This window comes from Leucoraja erinacea, chromosome 15 (assembly GCF_028641065.1).
Source record: "Leucoraja erinacea ecotype New England chromosome 15, Leri_hhj_1, whole genome shotgun sequence".
NCBI lineage: Eukaryota > Metazoa > Chordata > Chondrichthyes > Rajiformes > Rajidae > Leucoraja > Leucoraja erinaceus.
In genome coordinates, this window is record NC_073391.1 from 4,470,167 (window position 1) to 4,494,823 (window position 24,657).

The following is a 24,657-nucleotide window of genomic DNA, read 5'->3' on the forward strand; positions in this document are numbered from 1 at the left end:
ATACTATTAACTATTATCACACTATTAACCATGAATTCTTCAAAACAAATTGGTAAAAGTAAAGTAAAGGCATTCATTTCAGGTGATCCGGATGGCAGGCATTATAATACAATAGTACCAATAGGAATTCAAATTGGCGTTTTAAATATGATTGTAGACTACAGATACACATTTAGCAAGCAAAGCATAAATGTAAAAATGTTGCAGATTAGTGCAATTTATATTAAGCAGCCAAGAATTAAATGTTGTGTTAAAAATCCTGACTTCATGATTATCTTGTCTGTAACAGTTTAAATTTAAGATGTTTGCAGCTCTATTGAATTGTACTTTAATAATCTGCAGATCAAATAACCACTTTAGTAAGCCCGTTTCACTTTTCTTTTTGACATTAGATAAATGTAATTGGAAATACTTAAAAAAAAAACCAGCAAACATCTTGCACTGACTGATATTCATACATGTATTGATTTGCCAATACATTATTTGGGATCTCAGACAGGGCATTCTGTTTCATAAAGAATTCCAAAAAATGTTCCACAAATCATTGGGCAGTTGGGCATTGGGCAAGTTCTGCAAGGGTGAATTTCTGTTACCTGGATGGCTGTAATGCAGGGGTCATCTGTATTTGCTACAGAGTGCAGAGAAGATTTACCATACCAGATGCTGAGATGGCAAGTCCATCATAGGATAAACTGAGTATCTCAGGCTTATATTCTCCAGAGATTAAAAACAAAGCAACCTCATTGAAATAATATTTTGAGACAGTTCAAGGTGGTAATTGTGAAATATTTCCCTGTGTAAAGGACTAGCAGTCATTATCCCAAAATAAAGGGTCGAGCACTTCAGACTGAAATGAGGAGAAACCTCTACTCAGAAGCTGTGAGCCTCTGAAATTGTCCAACTTGGGTTGCTGAAGAAGCTCGGTCACATGTTCATCCTTTTACTTATATATCACAATTGCCATCCAACACTGTTAGTCCAAACCAGCTACTTGTATCTTGCGTTAGGTTTTCAGGCCAGTCTGTCCTTCCTTAACCCTTCTTTGCCCATGTAATATTTAACCAACCAGTTATTAAAGCAAGAACTAAATATCCCAACTTCTATATGTACGTGCAATTGCCAAATAGACTCACTCAATTTATTGAATTGCTTTAACTCATTAAACCAGAAACCAGTGCATTGCAGATTGAAATAACTACATTCAAAATGACTTAATAACCTTAATTCTAGTTCTGGAAATCACAATGCACCCATTTGTTCAAGAGCTGTTTGGCATTTCCTGTAACCCATGCTGGCAAGAAGATTTGCTAGTGCTACCCCAGAGGGTTTAAACTAGTCAGGCAGGTGGGTGGGAACAAAGACAGTAGATGAGAAGGCAGAACCAAATATCCAAGTTAAATAAAGCAAGTTCAGCAGACAGGACAGGCAGGAAGCAAGGGAAGTACAGTGGGTTAAACTGCATTCATTTCAATGCAAGAGACCTGACAGGTAAAGCTGATGAATTCAGTGCATGGATAGGATATAGGACTGTGATATTATAGCTATTTTAGAAACGGGCTAAAAGAGGGGCAGCTCAATGTACTGGGGTACAAATGGATGGATGTGTAAAGGTGAAGTTAAGAGAAGTCGAACCTTTGATTAAGCAGAACATTATGGTAGTCGTAAAGGATATTCCTGAAAGACTGTCCAGGGAGGCAAATAGGTGAAATTAAGAAACAAGAGGGGATAATCACTTTGGGGGGGGCCTTTTGCACATCCCATCATTGTTAAGATTCAGATTCAATTTTAATTGTCATTGTCAGTGTACAGTACAGAGACAACGAAATGCATTTAGCATCTCCCTTGAAAAGCGACATAGCAAACGATTTGAATAAATAATAATAAGTGTCCGGGGGGGGGGGGGGGGGGGGATGGTGATTGGCAGTCACCGAGGTACGTTGTTGAGTAGAGTGACAGCCGCCGGAAAGAAGCTGTTCCTCGACCTGCTGGTTCGGCAACGGAGAGACCTGTAGCGCCTCCCGGATGGTAGGAGGGTAAACAGTCCATGGTTGGGGTGAGAGCAGTCCTTGGCGATGCTGAGCGCCCTCCGCAGACAACGCTTGCTTTGGACAGACTCAATGGAGGGGAGCGAGGAACCGGTGATGCGTTGGGCAATTTTCACCACCCTCTGCAATGCCTTCCGGTCGGAGACAGAGCAGTTGCCAGACCATACTGTGATGCAGTTGGTAAGGATGCTCTCGATGGTGCAGCAGTAGAAGTTCACCAGGATCCGAGGAGACAGATGGACCTTCTTCAGTCTCCTCAGGAAGAAGAGACGCTGATGAGCCTTCTTGATCAGAGTAGAGGTATTGTGGGTCCAAGAGAGGTCATCGGAGATGTTGACTCCCAGGAACCTGAAGCTAGAAACACGTTCCACCTCCGTCCCGTTAATGTGGATGGGGGTGTGCGTGCCGCCTCTGGACTTCCTGAAGTCTACAATGAGCTCCTTGGTCTTCTTGGAGTTAAGGGCCAGGTTGTTGTCAGCGCACCATGCTGCTAAGTGCTGGACCTCCTCCCTGTAGGCCAGCTCATCGTTGTTGCTGATGAGGCCAATCACCGTTGCATCATCTGCATACTTGATGATGGTGTTAGTACCATGTACAGGTGTGCAGTCATAGGTGAAGAGGGAGTAGAGGAGGAGGCTCAGCACACAGCCCTGTGGAACGCCGGTGTTCAGGGTGAGGGTTGAAGAGGTGTGCTTGTCTAACCTCACAGACTGGGGTCTGTTGGTTAGAAAGTCCAGTATCCAGTTGCGATGCCCAGGTTACCGAGTTTAGTGATCAGTTTTGATGGTATAATGGTGTTGAATGCTGAGCTGTAATCGATGAACAGCATTCTTACGTAAGTGTCTCTGTTGTCGAGGTGGGAGAGGGCGGAGTGAAGTGCCGTTGAGATGGCATCCTCCGTACTCCTGTTCTTGCGGTAGGCAAACTGATAGGGATCCAGTGTGGGGGGTAGGCAGCTTTTGAGGTGTGCCAGGACCAGCCTCTCGAAGCACTTGGTGGTGATGGGGGTAAGTGCAACTGGGCGGAAGTCGCTGAGGCTTGCCGCAGTGGAGTGTTTTGGCACTGGCACGATGGAGGTGGTTTTAAGGCAAGTGGGGACAACTGCTTGGGCAAGTGACAGGTTGAAGATGTCAGTCCAGACGTCTGTCCGCTGCGCAGCACAGGCCCTGAGCACGCGCCCGGGGATGCCGTCAGGGCCAGCAGCCTTACGTGCATTAGTCCTACTCAGTGCCACGTACACGTCGTAGGGGGTGAGTGTGAGGGGTTGGTGATCGGCAGGTAGCACAGCCTTGATGGCTGTCTCTAGATTGTCCCTGTCGAAGCGGCCATAGAAGTGATTAAGCTCCTCAAGGAAGGAGGCGTCGCTGGATGTGGGGGTGATGTTGGAGGGTCTGTAGTCCGTGATGGCCTGGATGCCTTGCCACATGCGTCGGGGGTCGGAGTTGTTGTTGAAGTGCTCCTCAATCCTGAGCTTATGGCAGTGCTTGGCCTTCCTGATGCCCCTCTTCAGGTTAGCCCTGGATGAACTGTAGGCTCGAGCATCGCCTGACCTGAAAGCGGTGTCCCGTGCTAAGAGTTAGATGAGGAAATATATTGGGAGATCATAGGTAGCAGCAAGAATTTAAGGATTGTAATAGTAGGGATGTTTAACTTTCCGAATATCGACTGACACTGTCATAGTGCTAAGAGCTTGGACAGGATGGAATTTGTGCGTTTAGGAAAATTTTACTCAATCAATATGACTCTACACGTGAAGGGGCAAAACACAAACTCATGAGGAAATTTAGCAGGACAGATATCTGAAGTATTCGTGGGAACGCTATTTATAACCACTTACCATAATTCAGATCTTCAGAGATAAACACAAAATGTTGGAATAACTCAGCGGGGCAGGCAGCATCTCTGGAGAGAAGGAATGGGTGATATTTCGGGTCGACACCCTTCTGCAGACTGATGTCAGGGGAGAGAGAGAGAGAGAGAGAGAGAGAGATACATAGATAAGGAAGTGCAAGGTGTGAAAATAGGATAATGGGAATGGAAATCGAGGAGAATGTAGAATAGCTCATTGTTAGCTGGGAGAAGGTAACAACAAAGCAAACAGAGATAAAATGTAGTCGGAGACAGCAAGACTGGTCAGAGAACTGTGAAAGGGAAGGGATGGAGAGGAAAAGCAAGAGTTACGTGAAGTTAGAGAAGTAAATGTTCATTCCACTGGGGTGTCAGCTGCGCTGTTCCTCCAATTTGCGCTAGGCCTTACTCTGACAATGGAGGAGGCCCAGGACAGAAAGGTCAGATTGGGAATGGGAGGGGGAGTTAAAAAGTGTTTAGTAACCAGGAGATCAGGTAGGTTTAAGCAGATTGAGTGGAGGTGTTTAGCGAAACGGTCACTGAGCCCGTGCTTGGTCAAGTTATTATAAGCTGTATGGAATTTAATGCTATTTGTTGCAAATAGGCTAATTTGCTGTTGCCAATGCGATAAATTGTTTTTCACAGCAATGCTATCAACTAAAAGGTAGCAAGTAACACCACGTTCTAAACTATCTTTTCTGGTATATTTGATCAGTCTGCATCCATTGGAGTATTTGGTTTGATTGTAGCAACTTGCACTGAAAGGTTATTTCAAGAGGTATGGGATTGAATGCTGTTTACTGACAATAGGATAATTAGCTGTTTCCAATGCGGTAGTTGTTTTTCATAGCACGGCTATCAACTAAAAGGCATCAAGCAACACCATGTTCTAAACTACCGTTGCTGATGTATTTGATCATTGTGCATCCATTGGAGTATTTGGTTTTATTGTAATACCTCGCACTTAAAAGTTATTTCAAGACGTATGGAACTTAATGCTAGACACAAAATGCTGGAGTAACTCAGTGGGACAGGCAGCATTTCTGGAGAGAAGGAACGGGTGACGTTTCAGGTCAAGATCAGAGCTGCCAAGTTTTGTCAGAACATTTCAGTGTCTAGTATTTGAAAATCAGTATTTTGCTGAGGAAATCAGTATTTTTACGCGGTACCATTTTGCCAGTTTTTTTTTTTTTTTTTTAAATGTACGGTCATACCCATGTAAGAGTACAAGAATGCACAACTTTACTACCAATTGACATCTTCTACGCACCTTACTTGACAGTGCATTCATTACCATCTCTTTGTATACTGCTGTTTGAACGGCTGCTTCCTGCTTTTAGCACCAGATGTAGAAGCCATTTTGGAAGCCTCCCTCTCCCTCCCTCTCACTCCCCCTCCCTCTGTCCTTTTTTTCCTCCCTCCCTTATTCCCTCCCTCCTTCTTCCCCTCTCCCCCCTGCTCCCTCTCCTAACAGCCTAACCCATAGCGCTATATGTAAAGCCCATAGCGCTATGTGTAAAGGCAATAGCGCTCCAGGGTGGAGCGATATTTTTAGAACCCATAGCGCTGTTAAGCTTAAATTCCCACGCATTAAATTGACAGCGCTGTTTAAACCTGGTGGGAGAGGCAGATCAAAGCTTACAAAAATAATCTAGATCTTGACATTTAAAATACTAATAGATTTAATCTGCTTAATTTTTAGAGGTACAGTATGACTTTTTATATCCATGCATTTAAGCAGCAAGATGAAACAGGAAGTCCGGTTAATTTTTTTTAAATCCCAGTTTTACAAAGCAAATCCGTACATCCGTATTCTGATCGCATTTCAGTACAAAATACGGAAAATTCGTACTACTTGGCAGCTCTGCTAGACCCTTCTTCAGACAGATGTCAGGGAAAGGGAGATACATAGATAAGGAAGTGTAAGATGTGAAAATAGGACAAAGGGAATGGAGGTCAAGGAAAATGTAGAATGAAGAAGATAACAACAAAACAAACAGAGATAAAATGTAGTCGGAGACAGTAAGACTGGTCGGGGAATTAGGAAAGGGGGAAGGATAGAGGGAAAGAAAGGGTTACTTGAAGTTAGAGAAGTCAATGTTCATACCGCTGGGGTGTAAGCTTCCCAAGCGAAATATGAGGTTCTGTTCCTCCAATTTACACGGAGCCTCACTCTGGCAATGGAGGAAGCCCAGAACAGAAAGGTCGGTGTGGGAATGAGAGGGGGAGTTACAGTGTTTAGCAACCGGGAGATCAGGTTGGTTTAGGTGGACTGAGCAGAGGTGCTGAGCGAAACGCTTACCGAGCTGTCCGGCGTTTCTCTGAACACCTACGTGAACAAAAGGAATACATTTTAGTGCAAGATAAAATCCAGTAAAGTTCAATTAAAGGGTCTTCAATGAGGTACATAGACTCAGGACCGCTCTCTTGTTGTTGGAAGAATGGTTCAGTTGTATAACGGCAGGGAAGAAATTGTCTCTGAATCTGGAGGTATGCGTTTACACACTTGTGCCTCTTGCCTGATTGGTACTGATGGGAGAGGGCAGAAGAGAGAGTGACCTGGGTGAGACTCATCCTTGATTACGCTGGTGACCTTGCCGAGACAGCGTGGTGTAGATCAACTGTCCTCCACTCAGTATTCAACGTCCCCAATGATGCAGGATTACCATGTGGACACACTCCTCTTCAACAATCATCGAGATATTTCACTATGGCATATCCAGAAAAGAGGCCAACTTTGGTGGTATTAGGCTGGAATTTTCTCGTTAATTGGAGTATGTTGTTTGCGAGTTAAGGAAGATCCAGACTATGGGGTGTTTCTATAAGTGTGATAACAAGAGTTCAGGGCATGCATGTTCATGTCAGAGTGATGGACAAGGAAGGTGGGGGTATGGAAATTTGGATATCAAGAGAAATTGATGCTCTGGTCAAGAAATAGTAGGCATTGGACAGGTATAGGCAGTTGGGATCAAGTGTATCCCTGGTTGAGTTTGGGGAACTGAGGAGCATACTTAAGGAAATCAGAGGGCAAAAGGGTGGCACGAAATAGCCCTGGCAGATAGTATTAACAGAAATCTAATTTTTTTATTTTTTCTTTTTAAGGGAAAGAAGTTGACAGAGAGAAAATAGAGCCTCTCAGAATCCAAAGCAGTCATCACTGTGTGGAGCCACAGGAGATGGGCAAAGTTCTCAATGAGTAGTTTTCCTTTTTTTTTTTTTTTTTTTTAAACCATTGCAAAAGACATGAAGACTGAGGAATTTGGGACAGTTAATGGAAGTGTCCCGCGTATAATCAGTATTACGGTCAAGGTCGGGTCTCCCTGCACAGGAGACCCGACCTTTTCTTGTTGGGTCTCCGTTGTCGTTGGGGCTGCAACGAGGAGTGGCCTCCAACAGGAGAAGACCGGGGACTCTGGTGCCGACGACTCACCTCACCGTCGCGGAGCTGGCCGAGTCCAGAGCGGGTGGAGCGGTGGTGGAGCGCTGCTGCTGCTGCTGCTGCGGCCCAACCTCCGGAGATTCGGAGGCTGCAACTGCGGGTCTGGCGGACGGCGGCACCGGGAGCCCGCGGGTCCCTGGAGGGAGACCGCTTTTCAGGGCTCTCGCAACGGCGACTTCTCCTGCCCGAGTTGCGGGGTCGAAGAGCTCCTGGAGCGGGGCCTTGCAGCACCACCCCGCGCGGCTTGGAATGGCCTCGGGACTCTGCAAGCGCACGCCGGGGGCTCTAACACCAAGACCCGTGTGCGACCTCGCATCACCCGGCGTCGCTTTAATGGCCGCGGGACAATCGCCAGCCAGCCGGGGGGCTTTGACTTTGACTCTGACATCGGGGGGTGGGGGGAGGGGGGGGGGGGGGGGGGGAAGAGTGCAGTGGAGTGATAAGCTTTTTTGGCCTTCCATCACAGCGATGTGATGGATGTTTATGTAAATTATGTTGTGTCCTGGGTCTATTTGTTTGTAATGTATGGCTGCAGAAACGGCATTTCGTTTGGACCTCAAGGGGTCCAAATGACAATCATATTGAATCCTGGAATCTTGGAGTTGCTGGGCATCCTAAGCCACGTGAAGGTAGACAAATCTCCCGGGCCTGTTCAGATATATCAGAGGACACTGTGGGAAGCTGGAAAAGAAATTGCAGGCGTCCCAGCTGAGATATACAAATCATCATTAGATACGCGTGAGGTGTTGGAAGACTAGTGGCTAATGTTGTGTCTCTATTTAAGAAAGGTTGCAAGAAAAATCCTGGGAACTATACACCAGTGAGCCTAATATTTGTGGTAGGCAGGTTAGTGGAGAGTATTCTGAGGGATAAGATACATATGTATGTGGATACAGTGGCTGTTTAGGGATAGTTTTATATGCGGGACATTTGAGTTTTTTGAAGATGTAACCAAAAATGTCAATGAGAGCAAAGCCTTATGTTAATTTTTTAGATTTCAGCAAGGCATTTGATAAGGTTCCACATTGTAGGCTGCTCTGGAATGTTAGATTGCATAAGATCCAGGGAGAGCTAGCCAAATGGGTAGGAAATTGGCTTCCTGGAGGAAGGTTGCTTTTCAGACCGGAGGCCTGTGACTTGTGATGCACTTCTGGGATCAGTGCTGGGCTTATTGCTCTTTGCAGTTGATACTAATGATTTGGATGAGAATGTACGAGGCAAGATTAGTAGATCTGCAGATGGCACTGTAGTGGATGGTATTGTAGATAGCAAAGATGGTTATCAAAACATTATGACAGGGTCTTCATCAGATGGACAAGTGGCTGAGGAATGGTCAATAGTTTACTGCGGATAAGAGAGGCGTTGAATTTTGGGAAGTCGAACCAGAGCAGGAACGTCAAAGTAAATGGGGAGTGCGGTAGAGCAGAGATCTCGGAATGCAGATACATAGTTCCTTGAAAGTAGCGTCACAGGTAGATAGGATGGTTAAAAAGGTTCTTGCCACATTGGCCTTCATCAGTCAGGGTGTTGAGTATAGAAGTTGGGGTGTTATTATGTTACAGTGTACAAGACATTGTTGAGGCACCATTTGGAGTATTGTTGTCAATTTGGTCAGCCTGCTGCAGGAAAGGTGTTGTTAAGCTGGAATGTGCAGAGAAGATTTAAGAGGATGTTACCGGCACTTGTGTGCCTGAGCTACAGGGTGGTTGGGGCGTCTAAGACTTTATTCCTTGAAGTGCAGGAAGATAAGGGGTGATCTTATTGAGGTGCATAAGATCATGAGGGGAATACATAGGGTACATGTACAGATTGTTTTACCCAGGGAATCAAAAATCAGAAGACAGACGTTTACGATGAGAGGGGGAAGATTTAATAGGAATCCGGGAAGAAACTTTTTCACATAGGGTGGTGGATATATGGAACAAGTTGCCAGAGGAGGTGGTTGAGGCAGGAACTATAACAACATTCAAAAGACATTTGCACTGCAACATGGGTAGGAAAGGTTTAGAGGGTTATGGGCCACATGCAGGACTAGTGTAGAATTTGTCTAGATGGGCGAGATGGGCTGAAGGGCATGTTTTCATCCTGTATTACTCTGTTGCATAGTTTTATCACAATGACTCGTGTATAAAATTTCATTTCATTAAACTTGTTCTTAAAATACTTCGCATTACTTCCTTTCTAAGTGTTTCAGCAACATTAAGTTTATTTCAATTTCAAAACCAGTTCAGAATCTTTGACCAAACAAATCAATGATATAGCCATTCAAAAATCTGTCATTGTTTTAATAAGTATTTAAATTGAGAGATCACAGTAAGAAAGGAGGTAATTTTATCCTAGGACATATGCCAACTCTCTGAAAGAGAAATCCATCTTTTGGGTTTACCTATTCTCAAATTCTTGAATATGTATCTTTACACGTCTTCCACTACACCTCGCCAAGTTTTCCAAACTACATAAATTTCCCATTTTGTACAGAATCATAAAATGGAAAGGCTATGGTTGACAAACTGGTGGTCAACAAATTGAAAAATCTCTTAATATGTTGCATATACAAACATACATGTTCCCCCATCTTAACAACCCCTTTCTTGTGTAAACAATTATATAATGGAAGGTACTATAAACCCTTGGGGAATACCCTTTGCCAAATATGCCCGAAGCTATTCAATCTCCTCCCTACAACATCCTGCAGCCGCGGTCTCTGGTAAGAAAGTGCCAATTTGGGCACTCCAAGCCGCGGAGTGTGTACGATCGTCCCAACGTCGGAGTTTGGATCATCCCGACGAGAGGGCCTGTACATCGGGCTGTCCGTGCCAGCGACTACGGAGGGTTCATGGCCACGACCACGGGTGAACAAAGCTGGAGGACTGACTGAACTTTGTGCTTTCCACCACAATGAAGAATGTGGTTGATGTTTGTGTTAAATCTTATTGTGTATTGTGTGTTCTTATTAAGTGTATTGCTGATGACAAATTTCACTGCACCTTCGGGTGCATGTGATGAATAAAATTGACTTTGGTTGCAGTAAATCAAAAGCAAAATAGGCTGGTTTTAACAAACTGAAACTTCCACGTCATTCATTTAATCACCAGTGTTGCCAGATGGTGCTCAAGAGAATTCCCTAACTTTCCAATACCCCATTTTAAATAACTTATTATTGCACAGATTCTTTCCCACTAACCTGATCAAAAAAATGCTTAAATATTACTGTACCCATCAGTTGAAAGACATGTTACCAAAAGTGTTCCTTATTATTCACTGTAGTAGCAACAAAATCTTTGTTAAATGACTAATTAAATTAATCTATGCAGCAGTGAAGATTCCCCTTCTATTTCCATTGATACCCTTTTTAACCACTTTGTTAACCACAGGGGAGCCTTTTATTGAATGAGGGTATCAAGCGATACGCCTACATTGCAATAATAACAAGAAAGGACAGTCAGTCTACAGTGGGAGTTTGTACAAGCAATATAATTTGGGTGTTAAGTTTTCAGTTTTCTTAATAACTCATTATTCTTTGTTGATATCCATTATGTCTTGTATAAATTAGCTCTGCATACTGAAGACATTATTTGCCATAAATAGCTTTGGGGTGCAGATCTTTCTGACTAAAGGAGGAAGCACTGACTTTCTAGATCATCACATGAACCAGAGAAAAATAAAAACATGAAATTATATTTACAATGCAAAGCACTTTTCTTCAAAAAAGTGTCCCAATGCATTTCACAACCCATTAGTTCTGAAAATTAGCTGCTCTTGTTGAGTAGGAAATACTGCAGCCAACTTGCAAACAAAATTTCATGAACAACATGGTCAACCAAATATTGGGTATTTTTTCCTGTTTAGTTTCTAACCAATGTACAAGAAAGATTTATTTGCCCCAAGTCCTGAACATATGCATTTCATTATTCGCTGTCCAAAAGCCTTTAAAAAAAAATAACCATGCATATTTAATATTAAACCAAAGTGATTGGATTTAAACGGATGTCAGTGGTTACAGGGAGAAGGCAGAAGAATGAAGTTAGGAGAGAGAGATAGATCAACCATGATTGAATTGCAGAGAGATTTGATGGGCAGAATGGCCTAATCCTGCTCCTTCACTAATTACCTTATGAACAACAAAATTCCCATGTCAAAAAAAAACATCGCAGATGGCAATCTAAAAAATTGCTAGAAATGATTAACAATGCTTTTTCTACAAAATCTTACTTTTTGAATGCGTTATTTGGATTTGCTCAATAATCTATACTCAATGAAATAAGAATGAATAAGATAATTAATCAACATTTCTCAGTTTAAAAAAAATGTTTCTATAATTTCATAATAAAACCAGATAAAACTTAGGATCAGATGTTTTCATTTAAATATATACATTTCCTTGATGACTCAAACTGATGAAAAATGCAGTTCGTCCTATTTATAAAAATATGACCTCTATTTTACTTTAAAATGTATAATTACTATTCCAAATATAAAAAGGTTATCAATGGAATTGGAATGAGAATTACTGAAATTTAAGGTATCAAAATTCTTCATTTTAATTTCTTCCAACAATTATATTGCCCATTACAAAAAACAATAAAAGTGCATTAGTAGCTCGGCGGGTCATGCAGCATCTCTGGAGTAAATGGACAGGTGACGTTTCGGGTCGGGACCTGTCTTCAGACTGATTATCACAAAATGTTGGAATCATTCAGCGGGACAGGCAGCATCTTTGGATAGAAGGAATGGGTGACCATGGGTTTGAGATCCTTCGTCAGAAGAAGCAGCCTGTCTCGCTGAGTTACTCCAGCATTTTGTGTCTATCTTCGGTGCAAACCACCATCTGCAGTTCCTTCTTTTACATTCAGACTGATTGTAGTGGACTGCAAGAGCGGTGAGAGCAGGACAAAGCCCGGCAAGTGATGGGCAGATGGTTGAACAGACAATTTCCCCTACCATCAAATTAAAATGATGTTAATGTTTATAAATACTTAAACGATTATAAATTCCCAGGTTTAACTTGTATAATACCACGCGGATAAGCACCCACTACCAGAATGGGTATTAAACTGATTATATAATAGGTAGAAAAATATAATCTAACAGTAAAATAAGAAATATATTTTGCTCACGCCCGGGGTCAAAACCACAAGCGATAAGATCACTTCCAACCAAGATCTCTTCACACAATCCTATTTCAATACTGGAGTGGAGAGCGTTTATGGGCCAAGATCGGAGGGAATTAAATGTTTTGAACAGAGCGACAGTAAATGGGCAGGCGAGGCCACTCGGACACACTCACCTATCGAGCGGCTGGGACGGGGCAGGCACCAGCTCCGCGCCGTCCGACATCTTCCAGCAATCCGCTCCCGCCGCTTCTCTATCTCTGGAGATTCATGTGGAGGTTCGCGCTGGGCCTGGAGTGTGGCTCTAAACCGCGATACGCGGGGGAACGGTTCAGCGAACAAAACAAAAAGCCTCGGTGCGGACAAGCCCACAGTGAGGGAGGGAGGGAGCGAGGGAGGCGGCGGCTGAACCCCCGGCCCCTGCCCTGCACTGCCCGGCCCGGCCCGGCCCTGCTGCGGTGCGGTGCTCCCGGCCTACAGCCTCTAGGCCCAAACACGCACCAATCTGCGGCTTCCCACCTCCCTCCCTCCCTCTCTCCCTCGTGGGTGGGGAAAGGCGCCGATTGTTTTTGACAAACGCCTGCTATTTCCAAACAGAAAGCACGACGCAGGCCGCGGCCTCCATTCACCCACTCACTCACTGTGAGGGAATAATAGCGCCGAGACAACCGGAAGTGCGCGTCCGCCACTCATCAAGCGGGGCGGCGGAGGGGGGCGGGGTCCGTGTCCGTGCCCGTGCCGCCGTGCATGCTGGGAGATGTAGTTCCACACCCGCCGCAACGCCGCGCCCGAGCCCGAGCCCGACCCAGCCAGGACTGCATTTGCCGCAATGCACTGCTTCGCCCATCCAGGCGCACGAATGGGATCCTTCAGTCTAGGGTTTGCTTGGTCCATGGTTAGATGGGTAAACCATTTGGAAGTTTGCGCTACCACCAGAAAAGAATTGGCACATTTTTCTTACTTACAAACTAATTCAAAGGTTCATACTAAGGTAACTCGTATTGGTTGGCAAGAGAAGAAGGGGCATCTGCAAGTAATCAGTTGCTAAATCCAGAATTACTTTAAAGGATGCATACAAAATATAAGCATGTTCTGACTAAATGTTAATTCTATTACAAGGATTTGAAGACTGCGATATCGTTTGTTAATTCTCCATTGTCCAAACAATAAAAACAATCGTGTATTTTAATGATAAGATACGTTTCTTGTGACCTTGACTATTACAATATTCCAATTTGGCCTTTCTATCATAAAACAATGCTGCATAACAGACTATGAATCTGGTTTAAAAAACAAGGGAGTATGTTTCTATTAATGTCATATTCTTCTAATAACGATACTGTTTTGCTTAGTCCGGTTGGCTCCGATTAATATTTTATTTGTAAAGCAGTCCTTTTGTTGTTAGAAGCGAAACATTGTCTACGTTAAAAAGAACAATTTATTTAGAAGAGCGTTTGTCGTTTACGCCCTGCTTGAGCTAACTCATTTTTATTCTTCTCGCGTTTGGTATAGAACAATGAATGTGTCGTTTGCTGTATTTTGGGATTGCAGCCTCTTGCATTTTTTTTACTCTACACAGTCCTAATCAAAATGAAACTGGCAACATTTGACATGGATGTGGATGCGAGTTGACAATGACCTTGAGGGCCTGGTGTTGCTAACGATAAATAATTGTTCTCTTTCAAATCCACGTGTATTTAAACACATGTTAATCTAGCGACGTTTTGATTTGATTGCTGACATGCATAGTTGTCAGATTTAAATTTCGATCTAATAGATGCCATTATAAAATATGGAAGACTTCTTTGCACATCGTCACTTTGATGTCATGCTTTTTAAATATATAATTTGTCCTTCAGAAAGTAGAATCAGGAGTTGTCCAATCGTCGTTTGCGTGCAATAACATGCACAAGGAGCCATTTTATATTAAAAAAAACATAAATGGCGTAAATATACTGCACGAGAGACGACAATACGCAGGAGATTGTAGGAATGAGTAAAATATCATGGTGCTCGGTCCTGGAAATCTAATTTGTGTCAGTAATATATGGACATGAATAAAATGGACAAGGTCATGTTACGTGTCAAATACGCGTTTGCTTCTATCAGGGCTGGTTGTTCCTCGATACCATTTATTTTGTATCGATGTCGTATTTTCAACAAATCGCTTGTTCGCTTAACAGTGGAGGTTAATTTTGGTGCAAAACTGGCTGTTTACTCGAATTGGGCAGGTTTCTGTTTCTGCACCTCTTCCTCGCCACCTTCCTCGTCAAATAAAATGCTGTATGGTGCCGGCAGCTGTAAGACCAGATATTTATTTTAGATTGACTATGCGCCAGTGACACAAAATATATATCCCTTGGGCTTCGCTGGGCTGTAAATCTAACGTTAGATCTTGAAAATGATCGGGCGATTTAAATTTTAAAATGCATTTTAACCTTCTGAAGGACGCAGCACTATTTATTGACGTATGTAAATTAGCAAAGGGCTTTGAAAGCTCTTGAAACAGGAACAAGAATCAGTTTCACATTGCGGGTGAGAGCTGAAGTTCCGGTGTAAAGAAAGACGTGGCGAAATTGGTGAATATCTGTGCCCGCATCCCAAATCTCTCATTCCGAGGGCAAACCAGAACACGAAAGGGTGAAGCTGCTCCTCCTTCTTTCAAAAGAGAACTATTAATATTGCCCCCACCCTCAACCATCCCTCGGCTAAATGGGGGATTACAGATTTGCTTTACAGTCATCTAGCAATAATACTGGATTTTCGCCGGCGCTGGAGTACCAGAACACAGCTAATAATAACGCGTCTTTGTTTTTTCCCCTTTCAGCTCCGCAAACCATGCAGGATGATTTACTGATGGACAAAAGCAAACCCCAGCAGCTTTCACCAAGGTCAGAGCAAAGCACCGAAGCCGCAGAAACCCCCAAGTCAGAAGAGAGCTCTGTGAGTATAAACGCCCCAGTTTCTGCCCAGAATAAAGAGAAGACGCAGATGGAATCGCCAATTTTGCCCGGCTTGAGCTTTCAACCTCAGGAGCCTGGTACCTCCTTGTCCCCTTCGTTCAGTACGTGGTCCACCGGCACGACCAACACCGTAGATGATAGCTTTTTCCAAGGGATCCCGCCAGTGAATGGGACAATGCTGTTCCAAAATTTCACTCACGTCAACCCGGTTTTCGGTGGCACTTTCTCGCCGCAGATCGGTCTGGCTCAGCAGACGCAGCACCACCAAGCCGCCCAACAACAACAGCAGCAGCAGCAGCAAAGGAGGTCGCCGGTCAGCCCGCAGGCTCCCTTCGCCCAACGCAGCGCCTACAGCCACCAGCCCATCATGACAAGCAAGCCCTCCTCGGCTTGGAACAACCACCAGAACACGACCTGGAGCACTGCTCCCAACCCTTGGAGCGGGCTACAAGCCAGGGATCCCCGGCGAGCTGTCGGGGTGCCATCTCCCCTCAACCCCATCTCTCCGCTGAAGAAACCCTTTTCCAGCAACGTGATCGCCCCTCCTAAGTTTCCTCGAACTGCACCCACATTAAATCCCAAGTCTTGGATGGACGACAACGCCTTTAGGACGGACAACAACAACGGCATGTTGCAATTTCAGGTACAGTAATGCGTCCTCGGATATTTTCTTCATAAGCAGATGTACAAAAGACGTGATAGGACATGACCTTCACAGCCATATTGTAGTGCCATCTTTATTGGGACATGACATTGCAGTGAAAATACCGCATCTGGTCTTTTCAGCCAGTCACTTACAAAGATCAGCCCAAATGCATCCTCGATTCACATGACCATGTCCTTGCCACTGTCTCACACCAAGATTCTTTGCCGACCCCACCCCCACTAGCAAGAGGAAATAAACTGGCTGAAGAACAGTGGTCCCAGCTGTCTTCAACACTTGTTTAATTTATGCAACGTTTACAGTATGCCAAGCATTTTTATTTTATTTCTAAAATTGCCATTTTGCGTGCCATTGTTCACCGGTTGACTAAAATATAATTAACGTTAAATGTCATATTGTTCAATATATGCTCATTTCAGCGGCCGGCCTGTATTCAGAGCATTCACTGCCGACAAGACTGCCATCGGCTAGGCCTCCACTGCAGTCAGTGAGATTACATTTAATGCAAAACACTGTACGCCTTTAATTTTCTCCAATTCATTTTGTCATTATGGCGACAGCTGACCCCCCTTTTTAAGGCCGCTTTGTTTGGACAATTGTTTTGACGTCAAACATTTAGAGGTGGAGCAAAATCGTGGACCATAAAGTACTGTATTGCAATTGTTATAAAGCAAAGGAGCACTCATTTCTGTGTGCATCTCACGTATTTGCTCTAGTTTATGCAGCAGGGAACCAGAATGTTGAGCAATAGATATACCCATTTTATCCTCTATTAGAGGGCTTGGGCTTTTATCACTGATATCTTTCCCTATATATTATATCATTGTGTGTATTTCCATACTATTTAAAAAAAACAAGACAAAGGCACAGTTGGGTCAGAAGTATTAAAGGTTGCTGGGATAATATCCTTTACTGTAAGAAGATACTTTGTAGCACAGACATTAATTGCAAAGTGGAGAGAGATTGGCACTGTGCACTATTGTGTAGGTGCTGAACAAATAATTCAAATTCTGTATGGCATTTACTTGTTAATGAAGCATGCAAAAGCAAACAAACTACTTAGGTGGCCGGAAGAACATAATATTCTATGACCTGGGTAATGTCAGCTATTGTTATGATGCTCTGTTATTGTGGTAAAGTATAATCTGTTGACACGACACATTAAGATCCTAGATCCTGGTGTGTGTTTCATGGTCTGCATATGATCTTTGTTGGCTGACAATGTCAACCCCATAATTTCCATAGATTTCAAGTTTCAATATTATTCCTGTTTAAAATTAACCCAAAATAATTCACAGAGGTTTGAGAATGGTTCAGTTTTGGAATAGCGAGTTGACACTAACAAATTATTCTACAGCTCATTTTGGTTGTAGTAATGGATTTTGCTACATCTGACCTTACTAAATGATATCATCATGTTCACTATATTCTGTCAGCGTAATCTTCAATAATATTTTACTTTTACTGAGAGTAATACATCAATAAGTTGCGTTAAATTGTATGTGTTGATATACAAAGCCAGTACTGCTCAGTGATGTGAAATGGAGGATGAGGAAATGGAGACCATGTATCAGTGTTACATTTGCGTAGAAGTCTACCAGATGCTGATTAATTTTTGTAATTAAATGCAGTGCACCGTCTGGTTTACCTTTTTTAATTCACCTGTGGTAACCAATGCACCATTTCAAGGCCAAGGAAATTCAAATTGTGTGTTTAGAAATACATATGTAATGCGCAAAATTATGGCTGTTTCCAGGCAGGTTATTGTCAAATTAATTCATTAATAGGGCAAACTAAAGTGAACATTTTTTAAGTTATACAACTTGATTCATTTAATACTCTAGATGTAGAAATAATGGTGAGATAGTTTTACTCAGATACAATTCAGGGTTTTGACTGCAACCATTTTTCTCTTGGAACAGAACTAGTATAGCCAGATTAAATGCGGTGTTTTGCTCTCGTGCTCTGATCCAAGTTAACCCTGCCCTGGGTTTGGTAGACTCGGTATTTGAATTAGCCCAGCAAAACACTGTTTGCTTATGCAGTAATTGCAAATCCTTGTTATATTCAATAAGCCTTGAAAATTGAGGTTAACAATCAGTCACAAGTCATGAATACTTACCTCTGTAGTGATGAGCTGGTGCTTCCAATAAAAAAAGTAAATCTTTTGAAAAATCAAGTAACATACACTGAGAGCTTAAGTATCTTCACACATCCTCACTAATGTATACATGTCAGTTGAGTAGATGGTAAGTTCTACATGCATGAGATTGCTCGATTTTAAAAGGCCTTTAATAAGTAAGATGGTGGCTACTATATGCAAAAACATGTTCTCTGTTAATCCAACGCACAATTATAAACTGGAGCAACATTAGGGCAAATGACAATAAAATTGAATGTAAATTGTAATATTAAAATTTCCCAATGTAAAGCCATTGATGTGGAATTATGTCAAAAACTGGTGATTCCAATTAGAAGTTGTGAAGTGCATGCCCTGGGCACCAGGCCAAAAACTCAATCTTGCTGCTGCTTCTGGACATTCATGTATCAGCAGTTATTTGCCTTTGGACTCACATTACTAGAATGTGTAGCAAATTTGTGATTTATTATGAATACAGGGTGCAATAACATGCATTGGCTGCAAAGCCAGGCAAGAGTGCGAGGATTAGAAAAATATGGGTTACAGACTGAGGTGGATTCCTTTGCTGCATCTTAATTGTACTAAATAGAGGCTGTTGAAACATTGCTGATTTGGGGATTTTAGATATCTGAAATATCCAAGGAAATCTTGTGATAGAGGGCAGATCTCAGAAGGAAGGATCCTGGGATCATGCAGCAACAATGAGGGGAATTGTGAAGTTGGTAGGGAAAATAAAACTGGCTCAATTGAATCTTCATAGGATTTGGTAAGTGTGGGGTTGCAGAATCAATTATCATATATGTGGTGGATTTGAAACGCAACAGAAAACTGAGTGCTGGAAATCTGAAATAAAACAAAATGCTGGTGATGCTCAATGTCTGTGGGAAAGAAACAGAATTGATATTACAGGTCATTGATAATTAATCTGGACTGCAAAAGTGGGAGAGTTAAGTTGCAGAGAGGAGGGAGGGTGGAGAGAACAAAAGGAATGTCAGTGGCAAGGTGGAACCACGGTTTGCCTGGTGACAAAAATTGCATTGGGTGCCATATAGTAGAGCTGGAAACATTTGCGTGGGAAAAGAGATGTGGCTGTGGAAGTAATATTGGTCACATTTTATCAATAAGATGAAGGGAATCAACCCCTTGAGGGAGAGCAAGCTAAAAGAGTCGGATGGAAATAATTGAAGGGAGGAGCAGAACTGCTTCAAGGTCTAGGTAAAGGGCAGAGGGATGAATGGTGCAAAATGGAAGGACGAGAGTAAAAGGGGCTCATTCAAGCAACTACATTTAGTTCAGAAATAGATGCTAAATTTAGAAGTTCGGATACTACTAGAGCTGAGGAAATGGGATAGAAAAAACATCAGCTTCTTTTGCTTATTAAGCTCCTATATTGAAAAGTTCATAATCCATTCACAGCCGCCTTTTAACACCAACAAATCTCTTACCAAAGTATTCCTACGTTGACTCTCTTCCTTTACCACAATCTGCATTGCTGCTCTTTCTGTACACTTAATGTGTGTGTCTGTTCATATAGGATAACACAGAAAGAAAATGGGAAATGTTGTTTGTTGGATTGTAATGCCTTAAGGCAGGCTATCAAAGAAGCAAGTACTGAATATCATAAAAATAGTACACGCTCAAATATATATATTTTTAATTCTCTTCAATACCATGAAGGAAAACTCAAAGCTAAGTTCCTCAATGCGTCATTTTTACATTGTTTTTGACCATCAATTTAAAAACATCTCAGACACTCCTTTCATGTTTTTTTAATTTCTCATGCTGTACAGAACATGAACCATCATTTGTGACTTCCATCAGTAATTCTTTGACTCCTTTCTAACCTTTCCTAATGTTACTCCTCTTGGTCCTTTCCTTTTTCTGTTCACATTCCTAAATTCTAGGCTCCTGGTTTTCCTGCCACACCCCTTCCTTCATCTCTGCATGATCCTTTCTGCTGACACTTCCTTTCCCCTCACTGTAAACCCCTCTAGTCTCTTCCCTCGTCTGTTGGCAGCTGTTCTCAGACATTGTTGTCTGCTCTTGCTCTCACAATGTGTGCTCTCCACCCCCACCATGCTGGCACCTGCTTCTTGCCCATGCTCATTGGATGATCCTTTTTCACTCTTCTCTCTGCTTCTAGTCTTAGTTGTGCAGCCTCTTGTGGACTTGATTAGTCCACTGCAAAGCCAACACTCTCCCAGTGCATTTGCTTCCAACTCCATTTTCGCCTTGTGACTGCTTGCGGTCTTCCTGAACTGATCTCACCCACCCTGCAGGCTCTGTTCAGCCGTATAGATGTGCTTGTGGCCTTTTCCATTATTTTTTTGCACATTTCCATTATTTCCTGCACTCCACGTCTCCTCTGTTTCTCCCATTAATGAATAAAAAGGCGCTTTTACTATGGTTGTGAAATTCTAATTTCCATATTTTTTACTGTCTGTACAGAAGCCCCCTCTGTTATCAATTTTTCATCTTTAATCCTTTTCTCCACTGAAGCTTTTATCTGTGCTCTTTTACTTGCTCCATTACGTATGTATACGATTTCTCGTTCTAATCTAATGCTGCACGCCCATACCCCTTGGCATATATACCCTTCTACCTTTTACTTTGTTTCCTTTGTATTTTTGCTTGTACATCTTCTCTATCACATCTCTCTCTCTTACACAATGTATGCATGATCCCTGGATTACATTGGGTAATAAGAAAAATGGGCATGAAAATTGCAATGCGGGTGGAGTGCAAACTTGCATTGCCTGCTGATTGGCACGATCACAGCATTGAATCAATATTAATCATGCTCTTTAGTTAATTAATGGCCCAGAAAGCAGCATAATTTGTGAATAGGTATCACAAATTTAGAAAGTTGCCTGTTACATGCACAAACTTCACCTGGTCTGGATCTCCAATAGAACGGATGCATTGTATCCTTTAAGATCATTAGAAGGTTGTATCGGCAACTTTGTCAGATCGGCATGGTGAAAATGAGAAAATCGGCTCACATTGGAGGCCTTGGTGAAGGAGAGAGAAAGACAAATAATAGGATTGAACCACAGGGCACCTCCTGCATCGCAATTGCAAAGTCAAGGGGAGGAAGTAGTTTAGAATATAATTGGCTGGAGCCAAGGATTGAGAATTTGAATGTCATACCACAACAATCTCAATGACTTTGCACATTAGTTCACCTGAGAATGTGATATTCTACCCGAGTCTCTAGTTTCAGACAATGCTCTATGCACCACACCCCATCATTTACATACCACCAACCTGTATCAATAACACTTCAAACCTAATGTTCATGTAGTGTACCACACATTATCACAAATAGTAAAGCTGCAAACCTCGCATCCACTTTTCCCTGTGGCTCCCAGTTACATAACAATGACTGTCACATATCCAAACGCATTGTGCAATGTTCACCAGCATGCTTCCCTCTTTTGCAGAGCAAAATCTTTGAGGCTGTTGCCAGGACTAGTTTAAGCTACAAGGAGAGGTTGAGTAGGCTGGGACCATATTCCTTGCAATGCAGGAGGATGAGGGCATCTAAAATCATGAGAGGAATAGATTGGGTAGATGCACAGAGTCTCTTGCCCAGAGTAGATGAATCGAGACATAGGGGAAATGGGTTTAAGGTGAAGGGGGAAACATTGAATAGGAATCTGAGGGGTAACCTTTTCATACAAAGGGTGGTGGGTGTATGGAACAAGCTGCCAGAGGAGGTAGTTGAGGCTGGGATTTTCAAAACAATTAAGAAACAGTTAGACAGGTCCATGGATAGGACAGGTTTGGAGGGATATGGACCAAACACAGGCAGGTGGGACTAGTATAGATGGGACATTGTTGGCCGGTGTGGGAAAGTTCCACGCTGTATCACTCTATGACTCCAAGTGGTGTATAGTCACTGGCAGGAGTAGCCCATCTGCAAGGAACAGATGCAGCTAAGTCACCTTGATGAGATGGATGCTGCTCAAAATTGGAGTGGTTGTAATTAGGGCGATGGACAATGAGCAATTAAAACGTCTGCTCCGTCCCACAATCTCATCCTTTCTAGATGGTCCTGATGTAAACATGCTTGTCCTCTTGTGGAAATCTCGCACCCTTCACCTTTCAGAAAGCCAGGTAGAAGCTAGTGTGATGGTGATTCAGCAGCAAGAAGAGAGTAAAAATGGAGAAATACTCTCAGGCACTCTCAAAACAGCAGCTCAAAAAACAACATTTGAAAACCTAAGCTTGGGAGATTTACTGTGATGTACTGTTGTATGGACAACAAATGTCCTGCAGTATGGACACAGGAAAAAATGTAGCACAAGCATGGATGTTCTGCAGTAAAGGATTTCAATGGGACAGATATAGAAACGGTCTAATGAGCATCCATATTGAAATACTTGGGGCATCGGCTCGGTGGCCTGAAAGCATTGTTGATAACTCTGGCACCAACCTGGAATATAGCTTGTCAGGGAGCTTTGATCTCATTTCTGGAATGGGAGCAGTGAGTAATTTTACAAGTGTACTTGTGAAGAACCCCATAAGACAACAGTGGAAGCCGAGAAATCTCCAATGGCATTGGCAGCCTCGTGATGCATTTGCTGCAGAAAAAGGTCTGGCAAAGTCCAAAGGGCTTTGAAGGTCTAACCTGGCATCGCAGTTGTACAACCTTTGTTGCAACCTATTACCAGGATTGCTGATGTGCTGCCTAATGAATGATGTTGGCTCAGGGCCAGGGGTCAAATTGGCTATTCTCCCTCGGTATGACATAATTTCCCTTTGTTGGAGATTAAACGTAATCAGCATTTGTCATTCCGGCACCAGTACTCATTCTGTTTGCAGATAAAAACCCAGCTTTTATCATTCATGTACTGTAAACAAGGCTCCACATGGAGCTGAGTGTTTCATGTGTCAATAGCTGCGCAACATCATCCCACAGTCATCTGCAGTCTCCACTGCATCAGCATCGTTCTAGCGGTGCTGTGGTTACTGGGGTAGCACTGGTTGGGACAATAGACAAGGAAGCGTGCAGAGCAGGTAGGCTTTGAGTTTGCGCAAGACTAGTTAGTTGAGATGTTATGCAATTTCACAAGAATTAATAGACACGGCTCTGACCTCCCCACCATCGAAGGGATCTATCACGTCGCTGCCTCAAAAAGGCAGCCAATTTCATCAAGGACCCACACCATCCTGACCACGCACTCATCTCTCCACTACCATCGGGCAGAAGGTACCAGAGCCTGAAATCTGTTACATCCAGGTTCAGGAACAGCTTCTTCCCCACAGCCATCAGGCTATTAAACGTGCCAACAAACAGACTCTGAACTGTAACAACCTATTGCACTTTTTCTGCTTATTTATGTGTATATTGAACTGAACTGTTCTGTATTTTTGCTTACAATGTTCTGTTGTGCTGCAGCAAGCAAGAATTTCATTGTCCCATCTGGGACACATGACAATAAACTCTCTTGACCTTTAGTTGAAATGCTTAATTTTGTTTTGGTGTTTGTTTCTGAACTCTGGACAGTATATTACTGAAATGGTGAGCAACAGAAAGAAGCAAGCATGGGAAAGTGGGTTAACGTTCATCATGGGATAATATTCAGTTCATCATAAATCGCATAGGATCCAGGGAGAGATTGCTGAATGGATAGAAAATTGGCTTCAGGGAAGGAAGTAGTGATGGAGGAAGGTTGCTTCTCGGACTGGAGGCCTGTGACTAGTGGTATGCCTCAGGGTTTGGTGTTGGGCCCATTACTCTTTGTCATCTATATCAATGATTTGGATGAGAATGTACAGGGCAAGATGAGCAAGTTTGCAGATTTTACAAAAATGGGTGATTTTGCAGATAGTGAAGATGCTTGTCAAAAATTACAGCAGGATCTTGATCAGTTGGCCAGGTGAGATGAGGAATGAATTGAATACAGGGAAATGTGAGGTGTTGCATTTTGGAAAGTCTTACATGGACAGGACCCACACAGTGAATGGTAGGGCTCTGGATCTGGGAGTGTAAGTACATAGTTCCTTGAAGGTGATATCACAGGTAGATGGGTAAAGGTGCTTGGCATAATGGCCTTCATCTGTCACAGTATTGAGTATAGTCTTTGGGAGGTCATGTTGCAATTATATAAGACATTGGTGAGGCCGCATATAGAGTATAATGTTCATTCCTGGGCACCATGTTATAGGAAAGATGTTGGTAAGGGTGCAGAGAAAGTTTTAAAGGATATTGCCAGTCCATGCTATATATAGAGGTTGAGCAGGCTAGGACTCTATTTTTTGGAGCACGGGAGGACGAGGGGTAATCTTATAGAAGTGTATAAAATCATGAGGAGAATAGATCAGGTGGACGCACAGGGTCTCTTGAACAGAGTGTAGGAATCGAGAACCAGAGGACATACGTTTAAGGTGAAGGGGGAAAGTTTTATAAGAATTTGAAGGGTAACTTTTTCATGCCAAGGG

At 42.9% G+C, this 24,657-nt stretch overlaps 2 protein-coding genes across 2 annotated transcripts in view; one reads left to right on the forward strand and one right to left on the reverse strand.

Annotated features, from left to right (window-relative positions):
- The window catches only part of marchf5 (membrane-associated ring finger (C3HC4) 5), a 70,664-nt gene extending 57,855 nt beyond the window's left edge, over positions 1-12,809 (reverse strand). Inside the window, exon 1 of the mRNA XM_055646626.1 lies at positions 12,620-12,809. Coding sequence (XP_055502601.1) covers positions 12,620-12,669 — 50 coding nt within the window. The 5' untranslated portion in view covers positions 12,670-12,809. The remainder of the gene's footprint in view (positions 1-12,619) is intronic.
- Positions 12,810-15,098: 2,289 nt separating this feature from the next.
- cpeb3 (cytoplasmic polyadenylation element binding protein 3) overlaps positions 15,099-24,657 on the forward strand; it is a 95,622-nt gene continuing 86,063 nt past the window's right edge. The window contains exon 1 of the mRNA XM_055646627.1: positions 15,099-16,049. Coding sequence (XP_055502602.1) covers positions 15,156-16,049 — 894 coding nt within the window. The 5' untranslated portion in view covers positions 15,099-15,155. The remainder of the gene's footprint in view (positions 16,050-24,657) is intronic.